The sequence below is a fragment of the Sceloporus undulatus genome, chromosome 3 (genome assembly GCF_019175285.1).
Source record: "Sceloporus undulatus isolate JIND9_A2432 ecotype Alabama chromosome 3, SceUnd_v1.1, whole genome shotgun sequence".
Lineage (NCBI taxonomy): Eukaryota > Metazoa > Chordata > Lepidosauria > Squamata > Phrynosomatidae > Sceloporus > Sceloporus undulatus.
In genome coordinates this window covers 113,265,650-113,293,492 of record NC_056524.1, presented here as the reverse complement: position 1 = coordinate 113,293,492, position 27,843 = coordinate 113,265,650, and the positions used below count along the sequence as shown (strand labels likewise).

The 27,843-nt window shown below is 39.0% G+C and overlaps 1 protein-coding gene across 1 annotated transcript in view; it reads left to right on the top strand.

The window, feature by feature from the left end:
- The window catches only part of PCCA (propionyl-CoA carboxylase subunit alpha), a 305,865-nt gene that overhangs the window by 89,449 nt on the left and 188,573 nt on the right, over positions 1-27,843 (top strand). The window contains exons 7-9 of the mRNA XM_042457614.1: positions 10,103-10,234; positions 15,507-15,543; positions 25,791-25,869. Coding sequence (XP_042313548.1) covers positions 10,103-10,234; positions 15,507-15,543; positions 25,791-25,869 — 248 coding nt within the window. The remainder of the gene's footprint in view (positions 1-10,102; positions 10,235-15,506; positions 15,544-25,790; positions 25,870-27,843) is intronic.

The window sequence follows — 27,843 nt, the reverse complement described above, 5'->3', positions numbered from 1 at the left end:
TTTTTTGCTAGGGAACTCTTTGCCTTACTTATTTTTTTTAAAATATTCAGCTTGCAAATAGACATGATAACCATACAGGTTGTTTCTAATAAGGATAGTATTTAACTATGTGAATTGTGTTCCAGTGGACTTAGATTACTTGATAATCAGCTGGTATACAAAATAGTGAACTGAAGTGTTTTACTTTTGCAACATATAATTGAGTTAAGAGTTAGTCTCAGTTAATTACTCTAAGAACAGGAAATCTTATAGCAATAGCAAGTACATTTCTATACTGCTTATCAGTGAACTAACACTCCCTAAGCGGTTTACAACATGTAAGCCAATTGCCCCCAACAAACTGGGTACTCATGTTACTGACCTACAAAAGGAGGGAGGACTGAGTGGTTGTGAGTGGCTACAGTACTTGCATTTAACCACTGCGCCACCAGGGCTGCTTCTATACTTATTAATTGAAAATCAGGGTTTATGCTTTTGTGGCGCTGATAATGGGGCTAGGATATTGTCAAAACATATTAGATCTCTAGTTCCAGGATGCCTTTGAAATAGTTTTAAGCTAAGATAGGCATTGTAAGAGCCAGTATGTTGGGGACCCATCATGGTATAGTGGTTTCAGTGTTGAACTATGACTCTGGAGAACATGGTTCATATCCCCACTGAACTATGGAAACCCACAGTGTGACCTTGGGTAAATAATGCTCTGTCAGCCTCAGAGTAAGGCAAAGGCAAAATCTTCTCTGAACAAATCTTGCCAAGAAAACCCAATGATAACTTTGCCTTTGGGTTGTCATACATTGAAAATGACTTCAAGGCACACAACAGCAATACAGGATAAGCGTAAGCAATTTATAAGATGGCATGGTAGACTTTCTACATTTTTATGTAGCCATAGCATACAGGAGAAAGTGGAATAAAAGCTTTTGGCCCCAGCCATGTTAAAGGGGTTGATCTCTTGGGTATGCTCTACACCAGGTCTTCCTTCCTGATAAACTAGCTATTTCAGGTCTGCTTTTTGTCTCCTTAAGGATTATTGTTAGAAATCAGCACCCACAACCTGAATTTGACTTCTCTGTAGTGCTCACAGTATTGTCACTTAATGAGCATCGCATCTTGAAACAGTTAAAAGGGTACAACATAGTTTTTGCATCTCATAAATTCCATTTCCCTGACATCATTCATCAAAGGAACTTAAATTTCTTAAGAGGAGGGTCCTTTCTCTTTGTCTGGGACTTGTAGAGCTGTTGCCTGCCAACGTGGATAGCTTTTGTCAAGTTAGACCAGTGGCTTTACACAGTATAAGGCCATTAGTCCTGAGGCCTTGCCTTTGCAAGATATTTTCTTGGAGTTTAGTTTTCTTTTCTTGTCTAAACTTGGTTCATTCTGTTGGGGATCCAGTCACCTGTCTGTGAATGTCATGAGAAAATCTTGAGTGGTGTAGCTACTCTAGGGATGCTGGGTGTTGATCAGTGTGAAAAAGCACATGTAATCCTAAATTATATATAAAGACACAAGTGGTGCATGAGGGAATGTCAGTTGATTGAATTCTGCACCCATCAAGAAGGCCTCATATGTGCATTGCCAAGAGGGTAACTGTGTTGTACTTAATAAATACTGTATTCTCTTTAAGGATTATTATGAGCAAGTGACCAGATGTTCAGCCACCAACATCTACCTCTTCTTTCTCCTCTTTTTGTATTGTTCAGTGGTACCAAGACAGAGAGAAGTTAATGTAAAACTAAGTAGACTCTTTAAGCTCCCCTATCCTCTGCTGGAAATGTAGATGCAATAACATTTGCAGTTGAAAAGGTTCATTCTCAGTTTCTAATGTTTAAGGATGCAAATGAAGCATTTTGTCTTCACTGTCGCCTGGAGGTGTTAATACACAGAAAGAGGTTTCTAGGATTAGTTCCACAGATCTCTTTTATTATGTAAAGCCTATGACTGATTTCATGCCAAGTACTGAAGAAATGCTGTATGGAAACCATCTCTAGAAAATTCTTAACATGTTTCACTTTGTCTCCACCTAAACTATGAAGAGACTTATATGCAATTCCAAGTCTTTCATACTAGTTTAAATGGGCTTGTCCAGCATTTAAAAAGCTGTCTTGGGAAAGTACAGTGTTCATAATGGATACATTAAATTTACTGTATCTGACTGGAATCCTCTTGGAGCACACTACAGTAGCATAAACATAGTTGCTCAAGCAGTTCTTTTCAGCACAACCTTCTCATAGGTTGTGTTAAATGTGGTCCCCTGTGCCACTGAGTACATTTTCACACCTCTCTGTTGCTTGTCCAGTTTTGAAAGGAAAGGAACTGTACTTTGTTCTTTGTAATGTTTAGCTGGAATCTCTTTTCCTGTTTGAACCCATTGCTCTGCGTCCTACTCTCTGGAGCAGCATAGAAAAGATTGCTCCATCCTCAATATGATATCCCTTTCAGATTCAAACATGGCTATCACATCACCTTTTAACCTTCTCTTCTCCAGGCTAAACATACCCAGCTCCCTAAGCTGCTCCTCATAGGGCATGGTTTCCAGATCTTTCACTATTTTAGTGACCCTCCTCTGGACATTCTCCAGCTTCTCCACAGCCTTGTTGAACTGTGGTGCCCAGAACTGGACACAGCGTTCCAGGTGAGGTCTGACCAAAGCAGAGCAGAGTGGTACTATTACTTCTGTTGATCTAGACACTATACTCCTATTGATGGAGCCTAGAGTTGCTTTGGTTTTTTAGCTGCTTTATCATACTGCTGACTCATGTTTAGTCTATGGTCCACTAAGACCCCTAGATCCCTTTTGCATGTACTGCCATCAAGCCAGGTGCCACCCATCCTGTATTTGTGTATTTCATTTTTACTGCCCAAGTGTAGTACCTTACCTTTTTCCCTGTTGAATGTCACCTTGTTAGTTTTGACCAAGCTTTCTAATCTATTAAGGTTATTTTGTATTCTGATCCTGTCCTCTGGAGGATTAGCTACCCCACCATCACCACCAATTTAGTGTCATCTGCAAGTTTGATAACTATGCCCTCTATTCTTTCATCAAAGTTAATGATACATATGTTGAATAGCACTGGACCCAGGACAGAACCCTCTGACACCTCACTAGTAACTTCTTTCCAGGATGAGGAGGAGCCGTTGTTGAGTACCCTTTGGCTTTGGTTGGTCAATCAACCAGTTACAAAACCACCAAATGGCTGCATTGTCTAGCCCATACAGTGGTACCTCGGGATACGAAATACCCAGGTTACGAAATTTCCGGGATACGAAAAAATCCCATAGGAAATAATTGTTCCGGGTTACGAATGTTTTTTCGGGTTACGAAAATTTTTTTGGTGCTTTTCGGCGCTATTTCACACGGAATCGCGGCTTTTCCCCATTAGCGCCTATGGCATTTCAGCTTACGAAGGCTTTTCGGGTTACGAAAGCGGCCGCGGAACGAATTAATTTCGTAACCCGAGGAAGCACTGTATTTTACTAGTTTTTAAAAAGGAATATCATGAGGGACCTTATCAAAGGCGTTACTGAAATCAAGATATGCTACATCCACAACATTCCCTTCATCTACCAGGCTTTCTAACTATAGTAGACTTTGGGGCCATTCAGATTACCTTTTACCCCAGATCAGAACCTGGATTAACCATGGGAAGTTCATATTGGCCCTGATCCTTCCACAAGCAAAAATGAGGCTTTCACACCCATTCAGGGGTAAATGCCCCTTGGTGCAGGTCTTTTGAAAGCGGAGTAAAAGCTGTATCTTTTGAGAAAAACTGGGTCCGGCAAATATGAACTTGTCCCTGATCATAATCGGGTCAAGTTCAGGGGAGGGGTTTAGGTCAAAGGGAGGACGGAGGGTAGAACATGGCTCCCCTTCATCAGGGTGAAGGAGGAGGAGGAGGAGGAAGAAGAAGGAGCCAGGGGAAAGAAGGGGGCCATGAAGGGCAGAATCATGAAGGAGGAGGAAGAAGGAGCAGGGTGAAGGGTCAAGTTCAGGGGAGGGAATTAGGTCAGAGGGAGGGCAGGGAATGGAACATGCCTATTTTTGGAATGTTATTTTGACAGACTATGCGAATACTTTTTCTACAGGTAGATACATAGAATGTGTCTGCTTGTGCTACATTTCCCTTGCATTAGCTTGCTCCCAGCCCGGCACCTCACTTTGTAAGAGGCTTTTTTTCTAAATTATTTTTTATATGCGAATGCTACAATGTGAATGTTACAAATGTTTCTCTTTCAATTTGGCAAATTGATACAGAATACTTTTGCTACTGTATGTGTCTGTAAGGAATTCTGGTGTGGCTGAGGGAAAGCAAAGGATGCAGAGATAGCATTCCAAGGTGAGGAATTTATCATCATCATCATCATCATCATCATCATCATCATCATCATCATCATATGTGTATGAGGCATTCAGGGGTCGCAAGGAGGGATGATGCAGAGATGGCATTAGATTGCATTTTGGAGTTCAAAACAGAGGCAGAGGAAAATCCATAATCTATAGTGACCCAAATACACACAACACACACACACACACCTGGAGGTTTTTAAATTTGACAAAATATGTGCACATTGCCGCCAGTTTTTTTTTAAAAAAGGGGGGAAGCACCCATCCGGTTGCCCCATTGCTGTAGGAAACGTCACCTTTGATGAAAGCGGAACTGAATTTGATTGACGGCAAAGGAGCCTTCTTTTAAACCAGTATCTGCAAATGTGAACTCTCTGCAAAGAGCTGCAATGGCATTCAGGGTTAAATTACCCTGATTAAGGTAAATTATAGTGGGCACTTGCTTCCAGAGAGATTCGGGAGGGGGCGACCCGGATCTACCCAGTTCCATCCAGGGTAAATGGGCTAGTGGGAATGTGGCCTTTGTTGGAAAATTTGCAGAACTGGTTCTCTCAAACTCTTACTAAGAGGTGGTGTTGGGCCTGTGTCAGAAATATATAGGGCTTCCAGAGTGCAGAGTGCAGAAATTGATTGGCCTTTCAGACTAACTATTGGTATTTCAACATTGATTTTTGAAAGTCTAGCCTTGAGTTTGCATTTCCTTATTGAATATATTATAGGAATTGAATAACAATGAGAATTTAGCTAGGATTCCATTAGTTGTTATTAATTGCCCTCAAGTTGGTCCTAACTCATGGGGACCCTGTGGATGACACATCTCCAAGACCCCCTATCTTCCACTGCTCTGCTTAGGTCCTGTAAATTCAAGCCCATGCCACCCCTGCTTGAGTCCATCCATTTGGCATGTGGTCTTGCTCTCTTTCTACTGCCATCCACCTTCCCTAGCATTATCACCTTTTCTAGCTAGTTATGCTTTCATATGATATGGCCAAAGTACAACAGCCTCAGTTCCACAATCTTGACTTCTGGGAAGAGTTCAGGACTTCATATGAACATAGAAGGCTAATTGAATTCTTCTCATTATCTCTTAATTTTTGCAAGGAAGATGTCATCTTTACTGATTTTTTTTTAAAAAAGCAGTGGTGTTTCTGTATTGTGTGAAAAAGAAGATATGCAAGGCATTTCTATAATGTCTGTTACAAACTCCTCTTACTATAGACTGTATTCAGGAATTCATTTATACTGGGGAGACCAAACAAGTCTACTTAGCACCTGTTGGGAAATGGCTGTGTACCCAGAAACACTTTACAGAAACTTTTGCAAATGCACATAGATTCCTTGGCAGAAAAGGTGGTATGGGATTTGTTCCTCTGAAGCTGGAAGTCTTGAAATCTTGATGGGATAGGTTTCAGTATAGTGCCATCTAAGTATGTGAAGCAGTATTCACAGATCCATATCTTGAGAGGCCTGTTAGCTACAATCTATAATCTGCAGGGAAAGTGAAAGGTGATATAAACAGGATTAATCAGGAAAGAAAATGTGATGGTTTCAATTATATTATTTTGCCTTATAAATACTCCTGAAAGGGAGTTTGTTTGAAAGCCTTCTCTGAAAGATTTAGTTTGAGGAGGAATTAACAGAGATAAGATACAGTAGGTGGTTGCACAAAGGTTTTCTGAAAGGCAGTTTCAGACATAAGAAGCAGCAAAGGAAAAAGGATAGAGTCAAGCCGGAAACCTTTAGATTGCTAAGGTTTGTGGATTTAGAGGAAGAAAAGAAATGTTAACAAGATTAAATGGGTCCTGAAGGATGAGTATCTTATGCTGGATCCATGTGTGGACTAGAAACCAAGGTAGGAATTTAAGGAAAAGCATTATAATTTTAGGGAGACTATTAAAGAAATGGATAATTCTGGCAGCAGAGTGCTGAATAGACATGATGGAGCTGAAGCCTCAGAAGATTAGAAAATAGAAGATGGCAGTAGATTGCAATAGGGACCTCTCTTTCACTTACGTTTTTTAAAGATGAAATATGGGACTACACTTCATCTGTTGACAATACTGTACTACACTGTTGTAGTGCTATTATCCCACTTTTACTGCTATATCTTGTGGAATACTGGGATTTGCAGTTTTGGAAAGTACATTCAGAATTCTCAGCCAGAAACCTCTTAGGCCTCACTAAACTACAAACCCCAGAATGCCACAGGAGACAGTCATAGCTGTAAAAGTGGAATAATAGTGCTATAACAGTGTAGTGCAGTATTATCTTGTCTCTTGTCAAGATTTACTGGGGCATTACATTCATGTGTCACATACTTACGCAACTAATTGGGCCTTTTCAAGCATCATCCAAAGCAACATCAGTTGCTTTCTTTAACAGGTATAGGTGCACCAGTACCCTGTTCTTCCTGCTGTCACAACAATCTCAACTGACAGGCCTTGCTTGAATCAACAAGCCCTCCTCTGCACTGAACAAAGCAAGCATCTTGGGTCACACTTGTAGTCACTTATTTTTCCTAATGCTGATTGACTGGGAATGTGAAGGGGCAGCAGAGGGATGAGAAAGCTTGTTAGTTGGAGGCTACCTTGTTGAGGATAGAGGAAGGGGGACAGGAAAGGTCTGTTTGTGGAGTGTTGCTTTGGACTAAGTGGAAGTTATGGATACTGCTGCTGCTCCTGATGCTACAAATACTGATCTGTAGTGGAAGAGCCAGTGGGGTCCCACAGGGCTCTGTCCTGGGGTCAGTGTTATTCAACATCTTTATCAATGACCTGGATGACAGAATTGGGAGCATACTTATCAAATTTTCAGATGACACCAAATTAGGAGGAATAGCTAATACTCCAGAGGACAGGATCAAAATTCAAAATGACCTGAATAGATTAGAAAGCTGGGCCAAAGCTAACAAAATGAAATTCAACACGGAAAAATGTAAGGTATTGCACTTAGGGCGGAAAAATAAAATGCACAGATATAGGATGGGGGACACCTGGCTGAATGAAACTACATGTGAAAGGGATCTTGGAGTCCAAGTGGACCACAAGTTGAACATGAGTGAACAGTGCGATGCAGCATCTAAAAAAGCCAATGCAATTTTAGGCTGCATCAACAGAAGTATAGTGTCTAGATCAAGACAAGTAATAGTGCCACTGTATTCTTCTTTGGTCAGCCCCCACCTGGAATATTGTGTCCAGTTCTGGACACCACAATTCAAAAAGGACATTGAGAAACTGGAGCATGTCCAAAGGAGGGCAACTAAAATGGTGAAGGATCTGGAAACCATGCCCTGTGAAGAACGACTTAGGGAGCTGGGGATGTTTAGCCTGGAGAAAAGAAGATTAAGAGGTGATATGATAGCCCTGTTTAAATATTTGAAGGGGTGTCACATTGAGGAGAGAACATACCAATGGATGCAAGCTGCAGGAAAAGAGATTCCACCTCAACATTAGGAGGAACTTCCTGACAGTAAGGGCTGTTCGACAGTAGAACAAACTCCCTCGGAGTGTAGTGGAGTCTCCTTCTTTGGAGGTCTTTAAGCAGAGGCTGGATGGCCATCTGTCGGGGATGCTTTGATTTGGTGTGGGCGGGGCCGGCGTCGCGGGTTGCATGATGGGATTTGTAGTAGCTGAGTCACGTCTCTTGCAAGGTAACAAACAGCCTAGAGAACCAGTTTGCTACAACTCTGGTGCTCTTTAATGCAAACAAAAACAGTGACAAAATAACTTCGGACTAACTTGACACAGTCCAACTATATACAGAACTCTTTCCTCATCCAGTTCAAAAGAAGTTCAGCCTTGTAGAAAAGGTATCCGAGTCTATGCGTCCCGAGGTCTTCCACCAGAATGCTTCTCCAAGGGTTCTCGGTCCGCTTTCTCCCAAGTACCTGGCTCGGGGCCTTGCTCCCAACGCTCCCCTTTGCTGTCCCACCACTCCTTTACCAGGCTAGGAGAGGTAGACTTTCCCCAACCCTCTTCTTCCTGGAGTGGGAAATCACCTTCCTCTCTGGGGTCCCGGAGTTGAACAGTTTCATGAGGGCCAAGAGGTCGGGGACTATGCCGGCTCTGTAGAGACACCGGCCTCCCCACTCTCCGAGGGCTATGAGTCACCTTCTCTTTCCCTCGCCCGACCGCCTCTCCGCGTCCCCCTCTTCCGCGTTTCCTTCCTCCCGCGCACAGCTGCTCCTCTCCTTTTATCTCACTCCCCGGCTCCTCCTCCTTTCTCCCTTCCTCTCGAGTAGCCCCTCTCTTAGCTCCTTCCACCTGATCGCTCCCGCCCTCTCCAACTCTCCCTTCCTCAGCCCTTACTTCCTCACATTTGGATTTCCTGCATGGCAGGGGGTTGGACTGGATGGCCCTTGTGGTCTCTTCCAACTCTATGATTCTATGATTCACACCTCCTCCTTCATGTGTTTTATTTCCCAGTGCCACATGGAAATATATCGCTAGATGGAAGCCTGTAGCATTATGTAAATGTATTATTAGAATTGCATTGATAGGTAAATGTTAATTATTTGAAACAGTACTTTTCAGTGATGAGAGATCAGATTTTAATGCTAATATCAAGCATTTTAAAATGATCTTAAGTAATTAATGTTTTGGCTTCTGTATTGATATGCTACTTCATGAATGTTTGGTCTGCCATAAAACAGACCAGTAAACAGGATTTTTGAGAACATGTGGTCAGTGGTTTTGTTGTCTGAGATCAGATTTGCAAAAAGTCCCACAGTTCAAATAATTTGGTAGAAAAAACCATGGAAACATGCATGAATTCCCTCACCATGCTTTACCTACCGTTTAACTTTTGGAGTACAGTATTTATGGTAATATCAACACTGTTTTTCAAGGATAAAATAAACTCCAAAATAGTGATGAGAAACATCTGATATTTTAAATGTTGCACTGCATTTTCCATCAGCTCTAGCCAGTATAGCTAGTGGTGATGTATTATGGGTGCTGCAGTTGTATATATATTAGGTTCATGGTAAGAAGAAAACAATCTGGGTGGGGGCTATATTGTAATAGAAGTAGCTATAATAAAAATGTATTATAAGAATAGTTGGTGAACTGGGATACAGTAGTGCGATGTTGTTGTTGTTGTTCTGTGATTTCAAGTTGTTTCTGACTTATAACAGCCCTAAGGTGAATCTATCACTTAGGTTTTCTTAGTAAGATTTGTTAGATGGAAACAAATACGGCCTGTTTTTAAAGCCTCATTAGGATGTTAGGTTAAAGTGGACCCGAAGTACAGTGAGTAGAATCAGGTTATAATACTTGTCTCCTCAGTAAGTTGATATCTAGTTAAACCTTTGAGTATATGTGCAGGATGCAAGTATTTTAAAAGTCTATCTGGTATGCCTTGCACACTTAGAGGAGGAATTTCATTTCCGTTTTCTGTGAGGCTTATGTTAAAGAATACAAAATGAAATCTTTAAACTGTATTAGAGAACATATCTTTGTAAGCCACTTGTGGCTCCTTGAATCATGAGTTAACTGCTTTCCCTCTCACCCAAGGGATCCTGCAAATGTTCAAGCTGGAATAATTTACAATTTTTCCTTAGTCTGGCTTTGATTTACACAAAGAGTAATTATAGGAGCGTTGAACCTGTGTTCTTTATAGGCTTAACAAACTCATATACATTTTTAATGTACTGGCTTAAGTTATGTCACATAAATTTGGGATATTTTAATGCAAAATGTCATCATAGTATTTCATTTTTTTTATGAATAAATGTTGTTGTGTTCATTTTCTCCTCAGGAGTCTGAAGACATCACTTTCATTGGACCAGACATGCATGCTATTCAGGCAATGGGGGACAAGATAGAAAGCAAACTCCTAGCCAAGAATGCAAAAGTCAACACGATACCTGGTTATGATGGGGTAGTTAAGGTAAAAAACTTTTTAAAAATAGTGAACTGCATTTCCCCATTTTATTTTTTATTAAATGTTTTCTCAGTCTTATTCTAAACTAGCATATTGTCTCTTGTTATGGCAGGTTGGGTTTTCTATGATCGAAGTGCATGGAATATGCTTGACATCTCTGTTTGTTCTGCTGTTAAGGGTACCTACCACCTCCTGCACCAGGGAGAGGCAACTTGTCTCCCTATCACTACTGCTAGACTGCATTTTGTTGTTTCTGTCCTTAGTTAAGATGGTAGAATCATAGAATCATAGAACCATAGAATCGTAGAGTTGGAAGAGACCACAAGGGCCATCCAGTCCAACCCTCTGCCATGCAGGAAATCCCAATCAAAGCATACCCGACAGATGGCCATCCAGCCTCTGCTTAAAGACCTCCAAGGGAGTGTGTTCCACTGTCGAACAGCCCCTACTGTCAGGAAGTTCCTCCTAATGTTGCAATGGAATCTCTTTTCCTGCAGCTTGCATCCATTGGTATGGGGAGTGTATCTTTAGCAGGCTGGTCCCTCTTCCTCTGGCCGTGCAGCAATTGGGCAAAGTCCAGGAAATTTAAAGTCCATTTGCATATCAACAAGGACTCCTTTTTTGCATTCCAATATGTTTCCATTCCTGTAAGGCCACAGGCCTCCTTGTATGCAAAGGACAATGGATCCCTCAAGAAGCCTTCATGTTTTTGCAACAGGAACATTTTGATAGATGTTGAGATAAAATATGCCAATCTGGGCCCAAATTTGAGAAGAAAAAATTGTTTTACCTTGGTTGAAGGCTAACATCTCTAACTTTTCTCTTGTTTGGTATGTAACATTTTGCTTGGTGAAGAAGCCAGTGGAACTTCAAAAACTTAGAACAAGTATATTGTGCATTTTGGTTGGCCAATAAAGGTATCACTGTTTGGTGAATTTTTCTTTGAATTCACTAAATGGCCAACACAGCTTACCCTTGCATGTTTACTAGTATGTAGAGAGATCTTGTAGCACCTTTGATACTAACTGAAATAAAGAAGTTGGCAGCATTCGCTTTTGTAGACTTCAGTCTACTTACTCAGATGCATATAGCAAAGGTGCTACAAGATCTCTCTATATACTGACTCTACAGACTAACACGGCTATATCTATGAATAGCACTAGATGAATAGGTGTAGATTTACTTCGGTGTTTGGTGGAGTGTAAAATCAATTTTTTAAAAAAAGATTGTTGAATTACTTTTAAAATCATCCATAATATGACTTACGCCACTTAATAAATTCTCCTTTATAACATAGATGGGCAGCTACAACAGGCCTAGTGACCTGCTTCTGGGATCTGGGATGAGGGGGAAGATGAACTGCCAGAGATCCCCCTACCCCAAATTGGAAGTATTTGGAAGTCCACTTCTGGTTTTGGAAAAACTGATAGATTTTTAATATTAATTGATATGGAGGAGGGAGTCCAACCAGTTAAAAAGGTATATTTCCACTCTTGAGATTTGCAGGAGATAAAAGTTCATATTTATTTTTGGTCAGAAGAAGGGTACTCTGGGTTTTTTGGATGGGTTGAGGACTACAAAACAAAGCCAGGGGAGGGCAAGTGCAGCTCATGGCCATATTGCCCACTGTGCTTTAGTGCATCAGTAATATGTTAATAAATGTTCTTCTTCATGGTCTCTGTATCTCACACAAATGGGCCTGTGCGAACATAAACCCATATGTGTGAAGGCACAGATGACCATTGGAAGAACCACAGTTTCAGGTAAGCAACCTCTTCATATAAGTCAGTGGTTCCCAACCTGTGGGTCGGGACCCCTTTGGGGGTCGAATGACCCTTTCAGAAAACACATATTTGCATATAGCAATGAAAATAATTTTATGGCTGGGGGGTCACCACAACATGAGGAACTATAATAAAGAGTCACACCATTAGGAAGGTTGAGAACCACTGATATAAGTAGTGATTTTTATTTAATTATTATTTGTATTCCACTCTTTTCCCAGAACTGGGACTCAGAGTGGCTTATAAGTGTCGATGGATTTTTTTGGAATGTAACAAAGAAATGATTGATATCTTGAGCTCTTTCTACTGATGGTATATAAGAGGTCAAGAAAGAGTGTCCTATGAAGGCTTCTTATAAAGTCACAGATGTCAATTGTATTACTCAGTGTTGCATATATGTGCATTATAGGTAATACTTGTAATGCTTCTACAGATACAGTACATAGATTCATGTAGTGTCTAAATAAGAGAGCCAGCATGGTGTAGTTGTTTACGTATTGGGTTCAGACTCTGGGAGACCAGGGTTTGAATCCTTGCTTGGCTATGGAAACCTTCTGGAGAGCCTTGGGCAAGCCATACAGTACTCTCCTTGTGGAGGAGGGCAATGGTAAATGTCATTGGAATAAATTTTGCCAAGAAAATTCATGATAGTTCACATTGGGGTTGCCATAAGTCAGAAAAGCTTTGAAGACACACAACAGAAACAAAGTGCCTAAACATCAGCTGGAGTACACCAATGACTCTTCAGTTTTATGAAGGCTTCAAAACTGCAGATTGTGTATTTTAACATTTCAATTTTGGTTAGCATGTATACAAATAGCGCAGGTCTATGGGTTCCCTTGAGATAAAACGCAGATTGCCTTCTTATGGGCTGGAACAATATACCAGCTACCCACTTGTTTATAGGAAACTAAATGGAGTGGGGAGGGGGATGGCTTTTATTTTAAGATTCTGTTGAGCAAATATGTGTCTGAATTTGCAAGAGAAAAGAAATGTAAAAGTTTCCTCCTTGGCTCTAATCGAGGCTCTTCATCAGTCATCACTCTTCCTGCATTTTATTCAAGAGGCTCTAATTGTCTGCATTTGGCAGGTTTAACACTTCCTGACAGAGAGGCTATTAAGGGGAAGTATTCTCGCATAACTGTCACAGAGAGGAACAAAGAACCTTCAGACTCAATGTGTGGAAACCACTACATTCTTAAATGACCCTTTTCTTGCATTTTAAAAAATCCTTCTAAACTAAAACTTGAAGTGTGTGGAGGTTGCAAGGTTGTAGAAGGCAACAAGGTGTAATAGTAAACCTTGATTTTATTCATTTTTGGTAGACTTATCTTTGGCTTAAAAACAATTGTTGTTTGGTAGATCTCATTAACAGATGTGCCTGCTTGAAGTTTTTTAAAAAAGAAAGACTTAAAGCTGATGTTGCTTTCAGGGTTGCTTTGAACTTAACAAGCACCGATTTGTGGAGCAGACTAGCTAATGAAAGGAAATTAAATTTTCTGACAACTTCCTGTACCAGTTTCCTTATTCTTCATCAGACTCTTAGTCAGTACTAAGAAAATTTTGTTTTATTGTTTGGCAAAAAAGGAGGCAGGTATGAAATCCTCCAGAGTGTTTTAAAAACTTTTTGCGGACGACGAGTGCTTATTGGGTTCTTTAAAAAAAGCAAGAAAAAAAGTCTTTCAAATGTTCAAAATGTCAGTTTTCATTTTAATGTTCAAAAGTCACCACCACAGACCAGGCACATAGAGCAATTAGGAGTTTCCAGACATAATGTTCACTTAAATCTCTCGGTGTACTCAAATATGGATGGATTTCTGAGGCTTGACACTGACAACAACAACAACAACAACAAGGAGGAGGAGGAGAATGTTCTATGCTTTCAAGTTGTGTCTGATTTAGGGCAGTCCTAAGGCCGCCCTATCACAGGGGTTTCTTGGCAAGATTTATTCAGAGGTGGTTTCCCTTGCCTTCCTCTGAGGCTGAGAGAGCGGACTTGCCCAAGGTCACCCAATGGATTTCCATAGCTGAGTGGGGATTTGAACTCTGGTCTCCAGAGTCATATGAAGTGCTCAAACAGTTACACCATGGTGGCTCTCTTCATATATAACGCATAAAGGAAATGTATTTTGTTGGTTAAGGGAAAGTTAACTTACCTATGCGAATAGTTTTATGTCAGTATTCTGTTCACTAACCACTGAGAAATTATGAACTAAATTTGACTGTATTTTTTAAATTATCCTCTCTATACTATTCACTTGATACTCTTGAATGAGTGAGTTAATGGTTTCAGTTAGAAGACTGTATTGCACTGTACAAAAGGCTATCAAGACAAATCTCTTCCAGCAGGCCTTTCCAGACTGACCCCCCACTACATTGATATAGATAGCCCCGGTTTGCCCCCAAGTTGTCCCACTTCAATTAGGTTTATTTTTAACTAATTTTAATCTGTATTTTATAATGTTGTTGGTTTTATTTTAAGATAAGGGGATAGGGGATTATGTAGTGTTGACTGTGTGTGTACTAACCCGCCTTGATCCGTAGGGAGCGGCAGGATATAAATAATAATAATAATAATAATAATAATAATTATTATCATCATTACATGGACTAGTTTATTTCAGCCATGCTTACTATCTGTATTGTTAGATAATTTTTCCATCTGTGTGTCAAATTAAATGTTTTAATTGTAAAGTTTAATGTTGTAAGTTACCAATTCTAACTGGGAGTGAATCTACTGATTTGTTTTCTGTCAAAAAAAAAATCAATTGTCTTTAATGTTATTGATAGTTTATTTATTAAATTGTTTTTTGTTTTTGCTATATTGTATTTGTCTTAATTTGTAAGTAGCTTTGAGTCCCGTTTTTTGGGGAAAAGCTGGGATATAAAATAACATTAATAATAATAAAATACCAAATTCATTAATATCTATAATTTTGAATCTGTGAGTCAATTCTGTGTCAAAGTTATTTTCGGGTCAAAAAAGGTAAAACAAGTAAACAGTCGTTTCCTGTGAATATTACATTTGAATCTTTCAATGAATTTTAAGACCTGTTTTGATGTAGATGCTTAGCTAAACAATAGAGATTCAACTCCCCCTGCTGACTGTATCTAGGAAAACACGTGAATGTACCTGAGAGGACGGGAGTAAGCTGACAGTTGACATGTTACAATGCCCTGATGTTTACTTCTCAGTGAAACCATCTAAATTCTATAATTCTAGCAACTTGAGAAATCCTTCTGTAGTCCTGCTGGTTTTCCCTGTCAACTGGTTCTCCTTTGCTTAGAACCTGAATGTTATTCAGTGATGAGTTAAAATTTACATTCCACTTATGGTATTAATTTTACATTCCTCTGAATGAAGCGGGTCAGAAGGTTGTAAAATCAAACATTAAATGAATCAGAGGAGACAGTAGTGCAATATACAACTGCCCTAGAGACACAGTGCAGTAGCTGATGGGATTAATGTTCGGTCTAATTTCCTGCTTTTACAGGATGCAGATGAAGCTGTCAGAATTGCAAGGGAAATTGGTAAGTTCTTAAATTGGCTATTGTGAGATTTGTATGCCTTTCAGAAGATGCTGTTGACTAAATTAACTGTGTAATAAGTAGTCCCTATGGAACAAGTGATAATTTAAATTTTTAAATTCTCAGTTGCCATCAGAACTGGAAGAATCTGATCATTAAGTCTCTTTATACCTTAATATTTAGCGATATAAATAGCGCTTTAGAGACTTAAATTAGAGATGGGATGTAAACTGTATTAACCTTAATCTGCTCTAATGGTATTTCTTGTATTTCTGTAAACCTTTGCGTGAGATGCTAAGACATGGTCAGTCTTATTTTTTCCAACAGATGATATAATCGTGTTTATGCTATTCAATCTAAAATCATTAGTTGGGGTCTGTATTGTAATATAAACGGTGGTCATCAAATATGGAATAATTCAAAGAATCTCTGGATTTTTTAAAGGGTGAACCTGCTCCTTGTGTTGTACATCAACCTTTCTTGAAACTGGAGGGGTTTAAAATGATTTTGGATGGGGTAAATAATGGAGTCATCAGATTTATGAAGTAGACAAATTTTCCAGTTTAGAATTCTTAAATACGGTTCTTTGGGAGCTAATAGTTTAAGAAAATTATGTAATTAATGTAAAGAAAATTCTTCATATTTTGAATTTGGGATATAACTGGGTGTGTGGATTATCAACCCAAGCAAGCTTTGTCTTGGATGATCTTGGTCAGTGTTGTGTAGTGAAAAGTATAGCACTTTTCTGTTTCTAAAGCCTCCTGAATGGCTTTTTATCAGCTGCTGTTTCTTAGCCTAAAGTATCTACGGTCCATGTTTATAATGTGGGTAAACGGGGTTAATGCTAGCATATGCGACAATGTGAGGAAGGGAGGCCACATATGTGATAAAGTGTAAACTTGTGTGGGCAAGAAGGAATACCCATTGATGCTTTTTAAATTAAAAAATTGAAAGGTGTGCATTACAGAAGAAAATACTCTTCTTGTAGCTTTGTAGTATACCATCTCTTGATCATTTTGTGGTTAAGCCAAAAGATCAGTATTACAAGGCTGGGATGGGGGATTTCTTTCCTTGCTATTGGACCCCCTTTTCACAGCAGTTCCTACCAAAATAGTTAATGATGGGTGACCACTATAGGTGTATCCTTGATTAAACAGATTAATCTGACTAGTCATGGAGAAATCTGAGCCCTATTGCTAAGGTTCCCTCCCTTCTGCTCAGCTTTAGGGCAAAAATGAAAAGAAAGAAGCTTTGGCTCCCTCCCTCCCCCAGTCCAGAAACAGAGAATTTAACAAAACCTTGCAAAGAGTCCAAAGAACACAATGGGTAGCTTTGCAGTCATCAGCCCTACACTAGAATTATGAAACAGCAGCCAGTTTTGACTTGGAAATCAAGTTAAAGATTGTACCATATAAGGAAGGAAAATAATATTGTAAATATCTGTCCCTTTCATACTCAGGGAGTTACAGTGTTTTCTGTTTCTTCATTTTTTTTCATGTAGAAAAGACAGTCAAGGTTGCATTTGGATGAAGGACAAGAGCAAAACAGGGCAGAGGTAGACAGCATGTTTGAGTAGGACCCCTGCCTCTGTTAGTTGCATTCTTCCATTTCTCTCCCTACAAGTCATTCTACCCCCTTTCACAGATACTTTATGTGAGCCCTCATTCTGACTCTTAGGAGTGGCCTTTGTCAGGAGCCACAGTGTGGAAGAAGGGGAGTAAAGGATTCCCCTTCAGTAAGTGCTAGTTTGGATCCAGACAAGTGTGTTCTTTCGTGGCTTTTACTTTCATGAATTTGATTATTTGCGAGTTTGTTTCTGGGACGAAGGTGGACGGGGCCTCAGTTATTCACTTTTGCAGTGGTCTTCCGTCTCTAACTCCTGCGAAAGTGGAGGGACGACTGTATTAGTTGTAAGTTTCTAGAGCTCATGCAGTTATGCAGGATACACTCATTTTTCAGCATAATAGAGGACAATATTATTTGCCATCTATCTTAAAACCCTTTCCTTTAGAGATATTGTTTTGCAAGTGAGCTTCTTCAATCAAGATTTGAGTTTTTTAAAAAAATTATGTATGATGTCTACTCTCATTTTATGGTTCATTTGTTAAGCAGAATGTCAATGGGAGTCACATTTTATTTTTTTCTGTAACCACTGGGGCTTATAGTAGATTCTGTAGAGTAGGATATTCCTTCCTCTGCACTTTGCAGTATTCCAGTCCCATGTTCAAGTCAGTCATCGGTGTACTCTCTTCCAGGAATTCTATACTGTTTCTCTATATCTTGACTATCCATCAGTATTCTGTGACCAGTGAGTGCACACAGTTCTAATTGGGTTGTCCTAGGGCTCTCCCAAGAATATTTTCCTAAAGGTTGTTTTATACTTCTCTAAAAATTGGGGTTTCCCCAGTCCTACTCTGCCCCTCTTGTGCATTGATTGTGCCATTTTGGCTACAAAAAGAACTACACTTCTAAAACAGAGGGAACAAGGCATGTTTCAGGAATGAGATAATAGAAGGAGCTGGGTATAGAATCTTTTTTCAACTGAAGCTTAAAGCAACTTCCTTTTAGGTATGGAAAAAACACTTAAAATGTGACAGAGGGGACATATAGGATCTTAATGTATATATAGACCTTGAGACTGCAATCCCTATATAAACAGATGCCATTGGTGTTTGAGGTAATATGAAAATCCTGACTGTGGTGCATGAATTGTACTGTAATCATTGAATAATGGACATGTGTCTGCACAGTATTTGAATTACAGGGAGGGAATAATGGAAGATCATTCCATAGTATTCCTGCTTGGATCTCTCCATCTTTTCTCCCTATGGCCTTGTGCCTGGATGAAGAGGGTGACTGGTTTCTACTTCATTGCTTTGTTTATTCAGAGTATCAATTGTTCAGACTATCTATGCTCAACCTTTGACATTTGGGGGGCGGCTACCTGACCAACCTCCTGACTTTTTGCACAATACACTTACCCTTTTTATGGCTGTGAGGATGGCCATAATTTGAGTAAAACTGGCTGGAGCCAGATGTACGACTTGTGGTTTTCCTTAAGGACTCTCCCACTTGAGCTTTGCATATGTGGACTTATTTACAGTGTTGAAGTTGATGAACATTTTTATTTGTGTGTATTTAAACTATGCAGATAAAAGCTGGATGTTAAAGGATTCTTTAAATTTAATATTTTACATCCAGATTATATATAAGTAGTATATGTATTGTGAGAGCCATCATGGTGTAGTAGTTTGAGCGTTGGACTACAACTCTGGAGATCAGGGTTTGATTCCCCCATTCAAATGTAAAAACCAAGTGGGTGACAGTTGGGCTGGTCACACTCTCTCAGCAGGGACGTAGCCAGGGGGGGGGATCTGGGGGTCCAGACCCCCCCTTCCATTAGAAAAATGAATGGTGTGTGCTGCTGCGCCGCCGCACTCAAGCCCCATTATAATGGTGGCACTTAGTCTGGACCCCCCCCCTTCCTAAAATCCTAGCTACGTCCCTGCTCTCAGCTTTAGGAGATGGCAATGGCAAACTCGCTCTCTGAAGAAACTTGCCAAGAAAACCCTATGATGGATTTGCCTTAGGGTTGCCATAAGTAAAAAATAGCAAAAAAATAAAATAATCTATATTGTATCACATATATAATATATTATATGCTAAATCACACACACACACACACACACACACACACACACACACACACTACAGAGAGAGGTAGAGAAGAGAGTATAAATATATGATTCTGTATATTGTATTTGTGTATATAGTATGTAGTATATTGAAGTAGGTGTTGTAGAGAATGTGTAATACATTTTTAGAAGCTAGAACTGGATGTTTTGAACATAATCAGATATAGGTTTTCAAATCCTGCCATTAAACTATAGAATGTTTAAATAGTTTGGAAGCCAGTTCCCTCAAGGGCCACTTTACTCATAACTGCCTGTCTGTACTTTAAGAGCTCCATCTGCATGTCTGCCTATGAAAATAATTATGTTGGCTGGCATAAGGAATTGAAGTTTTTGGCTTTCCTATTTGCAGAATGCTATTCTCTCGTGAGTATATCAGGCCTCATGATTGCTAGTTTTTGAAAAGGCATTTGGTCCTGCTTATTTTACACTGTTCCCCCTCCCAATGATTTTATTGTGTTGCTGCATATATTTAATATACATTTCATCTATAATTATATATTGCAAATTAGTGCTTTTCTGGGCTAGATACTTTCTGTTAGTGCTGTTGCTGATTTTTATTCATTAATTTTTGTATTTTTTCCAAATTTGAAGCTTCCAAATTATGTTTGTATATAGTCGATATTGTCTTGGGGAGTTTTTTAAAACTCCAAAATGGTAGCCTGCAAATATTTTAAATACATCAAAAAGTAAATATGCATAAACAAAATTATTTTGATGGCCAAATTTACTCTGATTTGTAATATTATTTGCAGTTCAGCAAGTAGACTTCCTAAAGGTGCAACATTTTGTTACATTTGAAAAAACGGAAGTCATTTGAATAAATTCTGCTGGACCCTTGATTGTTAATATGTTTTTCAGTTGCATGATCATTATTCTTTGGCCTAGATACACTTTATGATCAGTTGCATTCCACAAATTAAATGGTTTCTTCTTTATGGCTGCCTCTGCACTGCAGAAACAATACAGTTTGACACCACTTTAACTGCTATTGGCTCAGTGCTGGGACTGGTAATTTGCTGTGGTCCCAGAGCTCTTTGACGGAGAAGGGTAAGTATCTCACAAAACTACAATTCCCAGAATTCCATAGCATTGAGTCCCCTCCGGGAGAAAGGTGGCATGCAAATAAATTAATAGAGCCGTGACAGTTAAAATGATGTCAACCTGAATTATTTTGGCAGTGTGGATGCAGCCAAAATGTTAATATATCTGAACTTCCTTTACTTATTTTCCCAGGGGAATGTTGGCTCAGGGACTATATAGTAACACATGAGCCCTCTTCCTCCCCTTAATTGGAATTAGTTTTGTGATGTGTGAATTCAGTACCCATAGATCAAGATGAAAATGAGTAACTTGAATGACCACATCATATAAAACATACACACACAATGGAAAAATCAGCTGCTTCCAGGATTTTAAAATTTATGACTGCTTAATTCTGAAAAAGATGTGCCTTCAGAAATTTTTAATTATTCTTTTGTTTAAAACGAAAAACAATAGCAATAACAAAAATAGAAATAACAGATTATATCAGTATAGGCACAAATAGTACTCAGAAAGCACACACAGCATATATGGACACACTATGTAAAACCCTAACCCAAATCCTATGCAATTTTAATAATTAAGGAGAGCCAATCCATGTTGCTCTGCCCTGTGGTGGTTGTGCTGTGGCATTGCAAAGGGCTCCATTTTATCCCTCATGTACCTCTACTTTTACCCCAGCCCTCATGGCCATGCTGGCATGTTGGGGTGGAAGTCTGATTCTGCATGCAAGTGGTGGGAAAGTTTTTGGGGGATTTGGTTTCAGTTGTTGCCAGTTGTGTATGGCACATTTCTCTACCCCCCTTTTTTTTGACCAGCTTCAAGAAATTATTCTCATTTACTCCTTTGGACCACAATCTCCTAGGAAGACTTTGGAAGTAGTAATAAAAATAGGTAGCTTTTCCACACCCTATGCTCAAGACACTTTTTATCACTATAGGCTGATACAAAAATTGTAGCCCTTACAACAATCACCTTTCAGTGTTAATCACCCTTTTGTAATTTTCCTTTTGGATTATTGCATGTGTTATATGTGGGAGTGCCTTTTAAAATGACCCAAAATAAGGCAGCTAATCATACTTTGCCACTTATTTGTCATCTACACTGGTTGCTAGTGTGTTTCTGGGCCAATCCAAGGTATTTGTTTCACAGTTTAAAATCCTAAATTACTTGGAATCAAGTTGCATGAAAGAGCCTCTACCTCTGTCTGTTCATTCTGTCTGCCTGTCTGTTGCCTGTCTGTCCATCCATCCAGATCCAGTGGTGATCATATGAGGCTCTCTTTCAGATAGGGTTGCCATAAGTCAGGACCTCCAAACTGGGACAAATGTAGGGCAGCATTTTCAAATGTAGGACATGTTTTTTTTAAAAAATGGAGGACATGCGAAAAAATGAGGTTTTTTTTTAAAAAATCTTAATATAAATGCATGTTTTTTAAGCATGATCAAAATGGAGGACATTTTGGCATTATTCCTAGACAGATGGCAGAAATGGACTTGCCCTCGGGTTCAACTGTACTTCTCAGAAGTGTGTACTTGGGCAAGGGACTGTGGTTTTTCTTCACTGCGCATGAGTTTGTAAAAATCACAGCAAGTTACATTGGCTGTGCCTCAGAGGCTTGTTGATATCAATATCACCACCACCATCATCATCATCACCACTATAATTGGCCAAGAAAGGCAGACTTGTTATCATTCAAATCGCCATAAATACACAGAAAACACACTTGCATATATTTAATAATAAAAAATAATTAAAAAAACAAAGCAGGGGTGTATATATTTAATAATAAAAATTAATGTAATAAAATAAAAAACAAGCAATAATAAAAATTAATGAAATAAAATAAAACAAGCAATAATAAAAATTAATGAAATAAAATAAAACAAGCAATAATAAAAATTAATAAAATAAAATAAAACAAGCAATAATAAAAATTAATGAAATAAAATAAAAACAAGCAATAATAAAAATTAATAAAATAAAATAAAAACAAGCAATAATAAAAATTAATAAAATAAAAAAATAAAAAGCAATAATAAAAATTAATAAAATAAAATAAAATAAGTATTTTATATTTTTAAAAATAATTTAAAACCCAAAAAACCAAGGCAGACCTAGATGGCCACTCGACTCAGCTTTCCTCCAACTCCTCCTCCTCCTCCTCCTCCTCCTCTGCCCCAATTCTGCCCTTCAAGGCACCCTTCCTCCTCCTCCTCCTCCTCCTCCTCAAGGCTGTGGAATCCTGGGAACTGTAGCTCTGTGGACCATTGAGCCTCCTTTTGTCAAGAGAGCTCTGGTGCCACAAAAAACTACAGTTCCCAGAATCCTATAGCACTGAGCCATGGATGTTTAAGGGGGGGTGTCAAACTATTTCTGCAGCCTTTTGCTACCCCAAAGCCCTTCCTATTTACAAGCAAGGCAAAATCTCTTCCTTCCAAGCCATTGAAAACCAACCCAAATGGAGGGCTGATTGCTTCTTTCTCATTGGTCAGCTTCGGGAGAAATTTGGATATTACAAGTAAAGGTGTTTAGGGCCTCAAAAACGACCCTGTGATAAAGAATTACAAGAATACTGACGTGGTATACATTTAAAAGATGAGGCATTTAGACTCCCAGTGAAACATGAACGATTTATGGCCTTTTTTCCCCTCACTGTAACCTGGAAAGTAATGCCTTTTGCAAGACATATATACCAAGTGGGCTGGCAATAGCTCTGAGTGGCAGGTGTCCTGAAGACCTGCTCTCTAGGCTGAGCCAGGCAGGGAGGCAGGGAGGGTGGGACACAGCCACAGGGAGGGGTGGAGCTGCCTCCAGGGCCTCACTGGGGGGGGGAGTCCCGGGGGCAGGGCCAAACCGGGGTGGGACCACGTGGCCCCGCCCCAAACCGGGAAAGTCCTGCCCCCAGGCGGGATATGGCAACCCTACTTCCAGATAACCCCACTAAAAGTGAGAGGGCTTTTTAGTGGTGGTACTTCATCTGTAGTGTGCTTTCACAGAGGGGCTTGCCTGACATTTATGTCATGGTCTTTCAGGTGAAGACCTCACAGGCATTTAATAACTGATTTTAGTGCATTTATGCTAATACTCATCTGTCTCACTGCTGGTTCTACTTTAACTTTAGTTTTATGTGCTATTGCTATTCTCGTCTGCTGTTTTCATCTTGATATTTTTAAAAATTTTATCTTTGTTTTATTCTGTCCTGCCTGTAGTTACTATTTGATTTTATGCATATAAATGTTTTGTACACTGTCTACATGAGCTTTGGTTGTTGGCTGTCTAAAAGCATGATAAGCAAGTAATAGAATAAATCTGTTTCATTTTTGTAAGGTGGCCTCTAGCAACATGCATTTTCTTTTTGGCTGGGATGGGGAACTGCCTGGCCTGCCTCTGGATGCAACCCATAGCATCTTGCAACTCTGTTTCTGAAATAGGGATCTGCATAGCCTCTTTCCTGGCTTTCTGTCATAATAGTGCTAGGATGCTCAATGGTGACTGGATGCTTTCATGACAGTAAAATGGTGAATCTGTTCTGAGTTTTAAAATGAACCTTAATGGAGCGATTTAAATTGTTTTGTGTGTAGGACACATTACAATACAGTGGTACCTCGGGATACGAAATACCCAGGTTACAAAATTTTCGGGATACGAAAAAATCCCATAGGGAATTATTGTTTCGGGTTATGAATGTTTTTTCGGGTTACGAAAAAACTTTTGGTGCTTTTTTCGGCTTTTTCGCACGGAATCGCGGCTTTTCCCCATTAGCGCCTATGGCAATTCGGCTTACGAAGGCTTTTCAGGTTACGAAAGTGGCCGCGTTACGAATTAATTTCGTAACCCGAGGCACCACTGTACATATAATACAAAAAGCAAGATAAGAGCAAGAGGAAACGTGTGAAAATTGGAGGAAGGAACATCAACCATTCAAAATACAAAGAACACACCATATTACTTACAAAAAATAAGAAAGACTTGGAACGGACTACTGATTGAAATCAAGGAAGAAAGTACAAAAGGAAGCTTACAGCTGAATATTGTTGTTGTTGTTAGCTGCACTTGAGTCTGTGGTGACTGTGGATGAGACATCGCAAGAATTCCTATCCTCCACTGCCCTGCCCAGATCCTGCAAGCCCTTGCCCATAACCCCCCAAAATGAGTCTATCCATTTGGTTTATGTTCTTCCTCTCTTTCTTCTACTTTTCCTAACATTTTTTCCCCTAGTGATCCATGCCTTCTCCTTATGTGATAGCCTCGATCATCTTAGCGTCTGAGGAGAGCTATGGTCTGATCTGTTCAAGAACCCATTTGTTTGTCTTCTTTGCTATCCATGGTATCCTAAGTACTCTTCTCCAGCACCATATTTCAAATGAGTTGATTTTCTTTCTGTCTGCTTCCTTCACTTTCGAGCTTTCACATCCGTACATAGTAATTGGGAATACTGTATAATGGCCTGAACAATTCTGACTTTAGTGGCCACTTGTATGTCTTTGCTCTTCAGTATATTTTCCAGTTCTTTCATAGCTGCCCTTCCCATTCCTAGTCTTCTTATTTCTTGACTGCAGTCTCCATTATAGTCAGTCAGTGTTTGTTCCTAGATATGGGAATTCTTTAACTATTTCAATTTCCTTATTGTCTACACTGAATTTGTGTATTTCTTCTGTGGTCATTATTTTTGTTTACATTATGTTCAGCATTAGACCTGCCTTTGCACTTTCATCTTTGACCTTCCTTATTAGCTGTTCCAATTTCTGAATGTCTTCTGTTAATATTATGGTGTTGGCCGCATATCTTAGCTTGTTAATATTGCTTCCTCTTGTCTTCACTCCTCCTTTTTTTTAATTCTAATTCTGCTTTTCTTATGATATTTTCAGCATATAAATTAAACAAGTAAGGTGATAGGTTGCAGCCTTGCCTGACCCCTTTGTCTATGGGGAACCACTCTGTTTCCACCAATTCTGTTCTGATGGAGATGTTCTGTCCTTGGTACAGATTCCTCATCAGGATTATCAGATGTATTGACACTCCCAGCCTGTTTCTAGGAGTGCATCATCTAATCATTCCACCTTCAAAGTGGCTGGGATATGCTTTATTTTGCCCATCTGTTTCACCCTTGTGCTTCTGCTTCAATAACTTTTCTTGGCTGATTGAGCTCTTGAATATATTTTTAATCATTTTTGAATTGTGATTACTTTTTTTTTAAAAATGTAGTTGCTTTGAGAATCTTGCAAGGAAAAAGAAGCATGTGAAATTTTAAAATAATTCAACATGTGTCATGCCTTTGATTTTACTATTTATATAAAATGTTATTAATTCATTTTGTTATACTGAAGTTCAGAAGATGATTGGCATCAACAATATGCAGTCTTAAATCATCTTCCCCAAGAAAATACCTTTTAATAAACATGTTGTCCACCATATTGAATTCATAACATATTGGATATGTGGTCAGTTGTCATGTCTGTATGACATACTGATCAAAGTCTGAACTTCTGTCTAATTGTTCCCTGCTACTAGGCTACCCTGTCATGATCAAGGCGTCTGCAGGTGGTGGAGGGAAAGGCATGAGAATTGCATGGGATGATGAAGAGACCAGGTGAGATGCTGTCCAAAATCCAGTGTTGATGAATACGGCTGTTTCCAAAGTCCCATGAAACTACAATGAAATAAATATCAAACAGAAGACTGAAACTGAGCAATTTATGCCATCACATAGTTGTGCAGTGTTTTAATATTGGGATTTTGTATGTATACATGTTTACTGCAAATTAGATTCAGATAATATTCTAGAGTATTATTAAATGTTCTACAATGGTATTAGCCAACAATAGATTTGTGATTTCTCCCTTTTCCTCTTACCCCCCCCCCCCACACACAAGACATATTATTTGCCAGTGAAAAATAAAAGAATTGGTCCATGTGTTTTTCTAGCCCTTAAGAGTTTTCTTTCCTCCACTGACTTCCGTAAAGAAATTTAAACTGAAAAAACTTGCCAACAGAACCCTATGATAAGTTAGTTTTAGGGTTGTCATAACTGAAAAAATGACTTGGAGAGACACAACAATTTCATTTTTCTACATTTACTTTAGTATACATATATTTGATTTCACAATATTATAACATTTAAATGATTATCTGGAAGGTTTTCTTATTTTTTTCTCTTGTTATTATGACATGTGGATGGTTAGCTTTAGTGATGTAAGTAAGTAAGGGGAATCTTTCTAGATTATACCAAAGTCTTGGTGAAGGAATTAAGCAGTTATGAATAAAAAACAGTATCTGAGGCTTGATGAAGTGGTTGTGTTTTGTCACAATTAAAATAAGTGTATTTTTAACAGTGTCACTGCAGCACATCAACAATTTCTTTTTAAGCTTGTAAGAAATTAAAAGGCAAACCAAGACAAAGTTGGGCACTGATCTGTGGCAAAAGAAGACAAAACAGTGCTGTAAAATAGATCCCAGTTGATGTTATCTGAGTTAGGGTATCATGTCTTGAATACAGGTCTGCATTCAGAGAACTGAGTGAATAGCTGAAGGTGCTCAAAGGAAGCTAGGAACCATGTTTCTTGAACAGTGGTGCCTGTTTGGACCATGGCAGAACTTTTAAAAAACAAAGACCAGTTCCTAAGTGGCTCATGATACAATATGGCATGGTTGAATGGGGAAGTGTGCTTTTAAAAAGGGAGAACAATTTATGGTTGTTATTTTACTGACCACAGTTAATATGGATCTTTAGATTCCAGCCTTAATGACATAAATAAGTATGAACTAACATGAGTGACTATATGTGGTCTCTGGTAATATTATTTTATAACAGCATTGACTTGTTAAAATGCCTAAAATCAGCAACAATATTAATAGCGGAAAATTGGGTTAGTCCTTGGGCTGTACGTGTGTTTGGCACATAGAATCCACTGCCAAGTTCATCTGCACACAGGGTAAGGCTTCTGACAGGGACAGAAGGGCATCAGCAGGAAATGGAAGATGTGAACACAATCATTTTATAAAAGCAAGACTGTGAATTGGTTTTAAAAATGACTGAAAAAGAACAGCATCAGGAAGGTTCCTAATAAAGATAACTTTAAATTATAGTCAACAGATGTTAATTACACATACTAATTTTTGTTGACCTAAAGGACTGGAGGTTCATCAGAACAACAGCTACTGATGATTGCCCTGTTTGCAGAAACCCCCAGGAAACTGAGTCACTGTTTATTTCCATTTGGTGCCAGATGTGTTCTCACTGGTGTTATATTTTCACCTTTTCCTTATGTCACAGACTATGCAACATAGAGGGAAAGAGTAGTTTGACTTATTGAGGACAAAAGAAGGAGCATCTGTATAATTCAGTGGAGATTCCTCATTTACAAATGTATAATCTGATGGTCAAAGCTTGAGGATATCTATGTGTGAATGTGCATATCTCAAATTCAGGATTATGTGCATTGTACTTCATTTGCTGAGATAGCTGGGTTTTTTAACTGAGCTGTGGTCATCTGGAAAGACAGAATAAAAATATTTTCAATAAATTTGTGGAATTTACAAAAATGTGAAGAAGTCTTAGTTCACC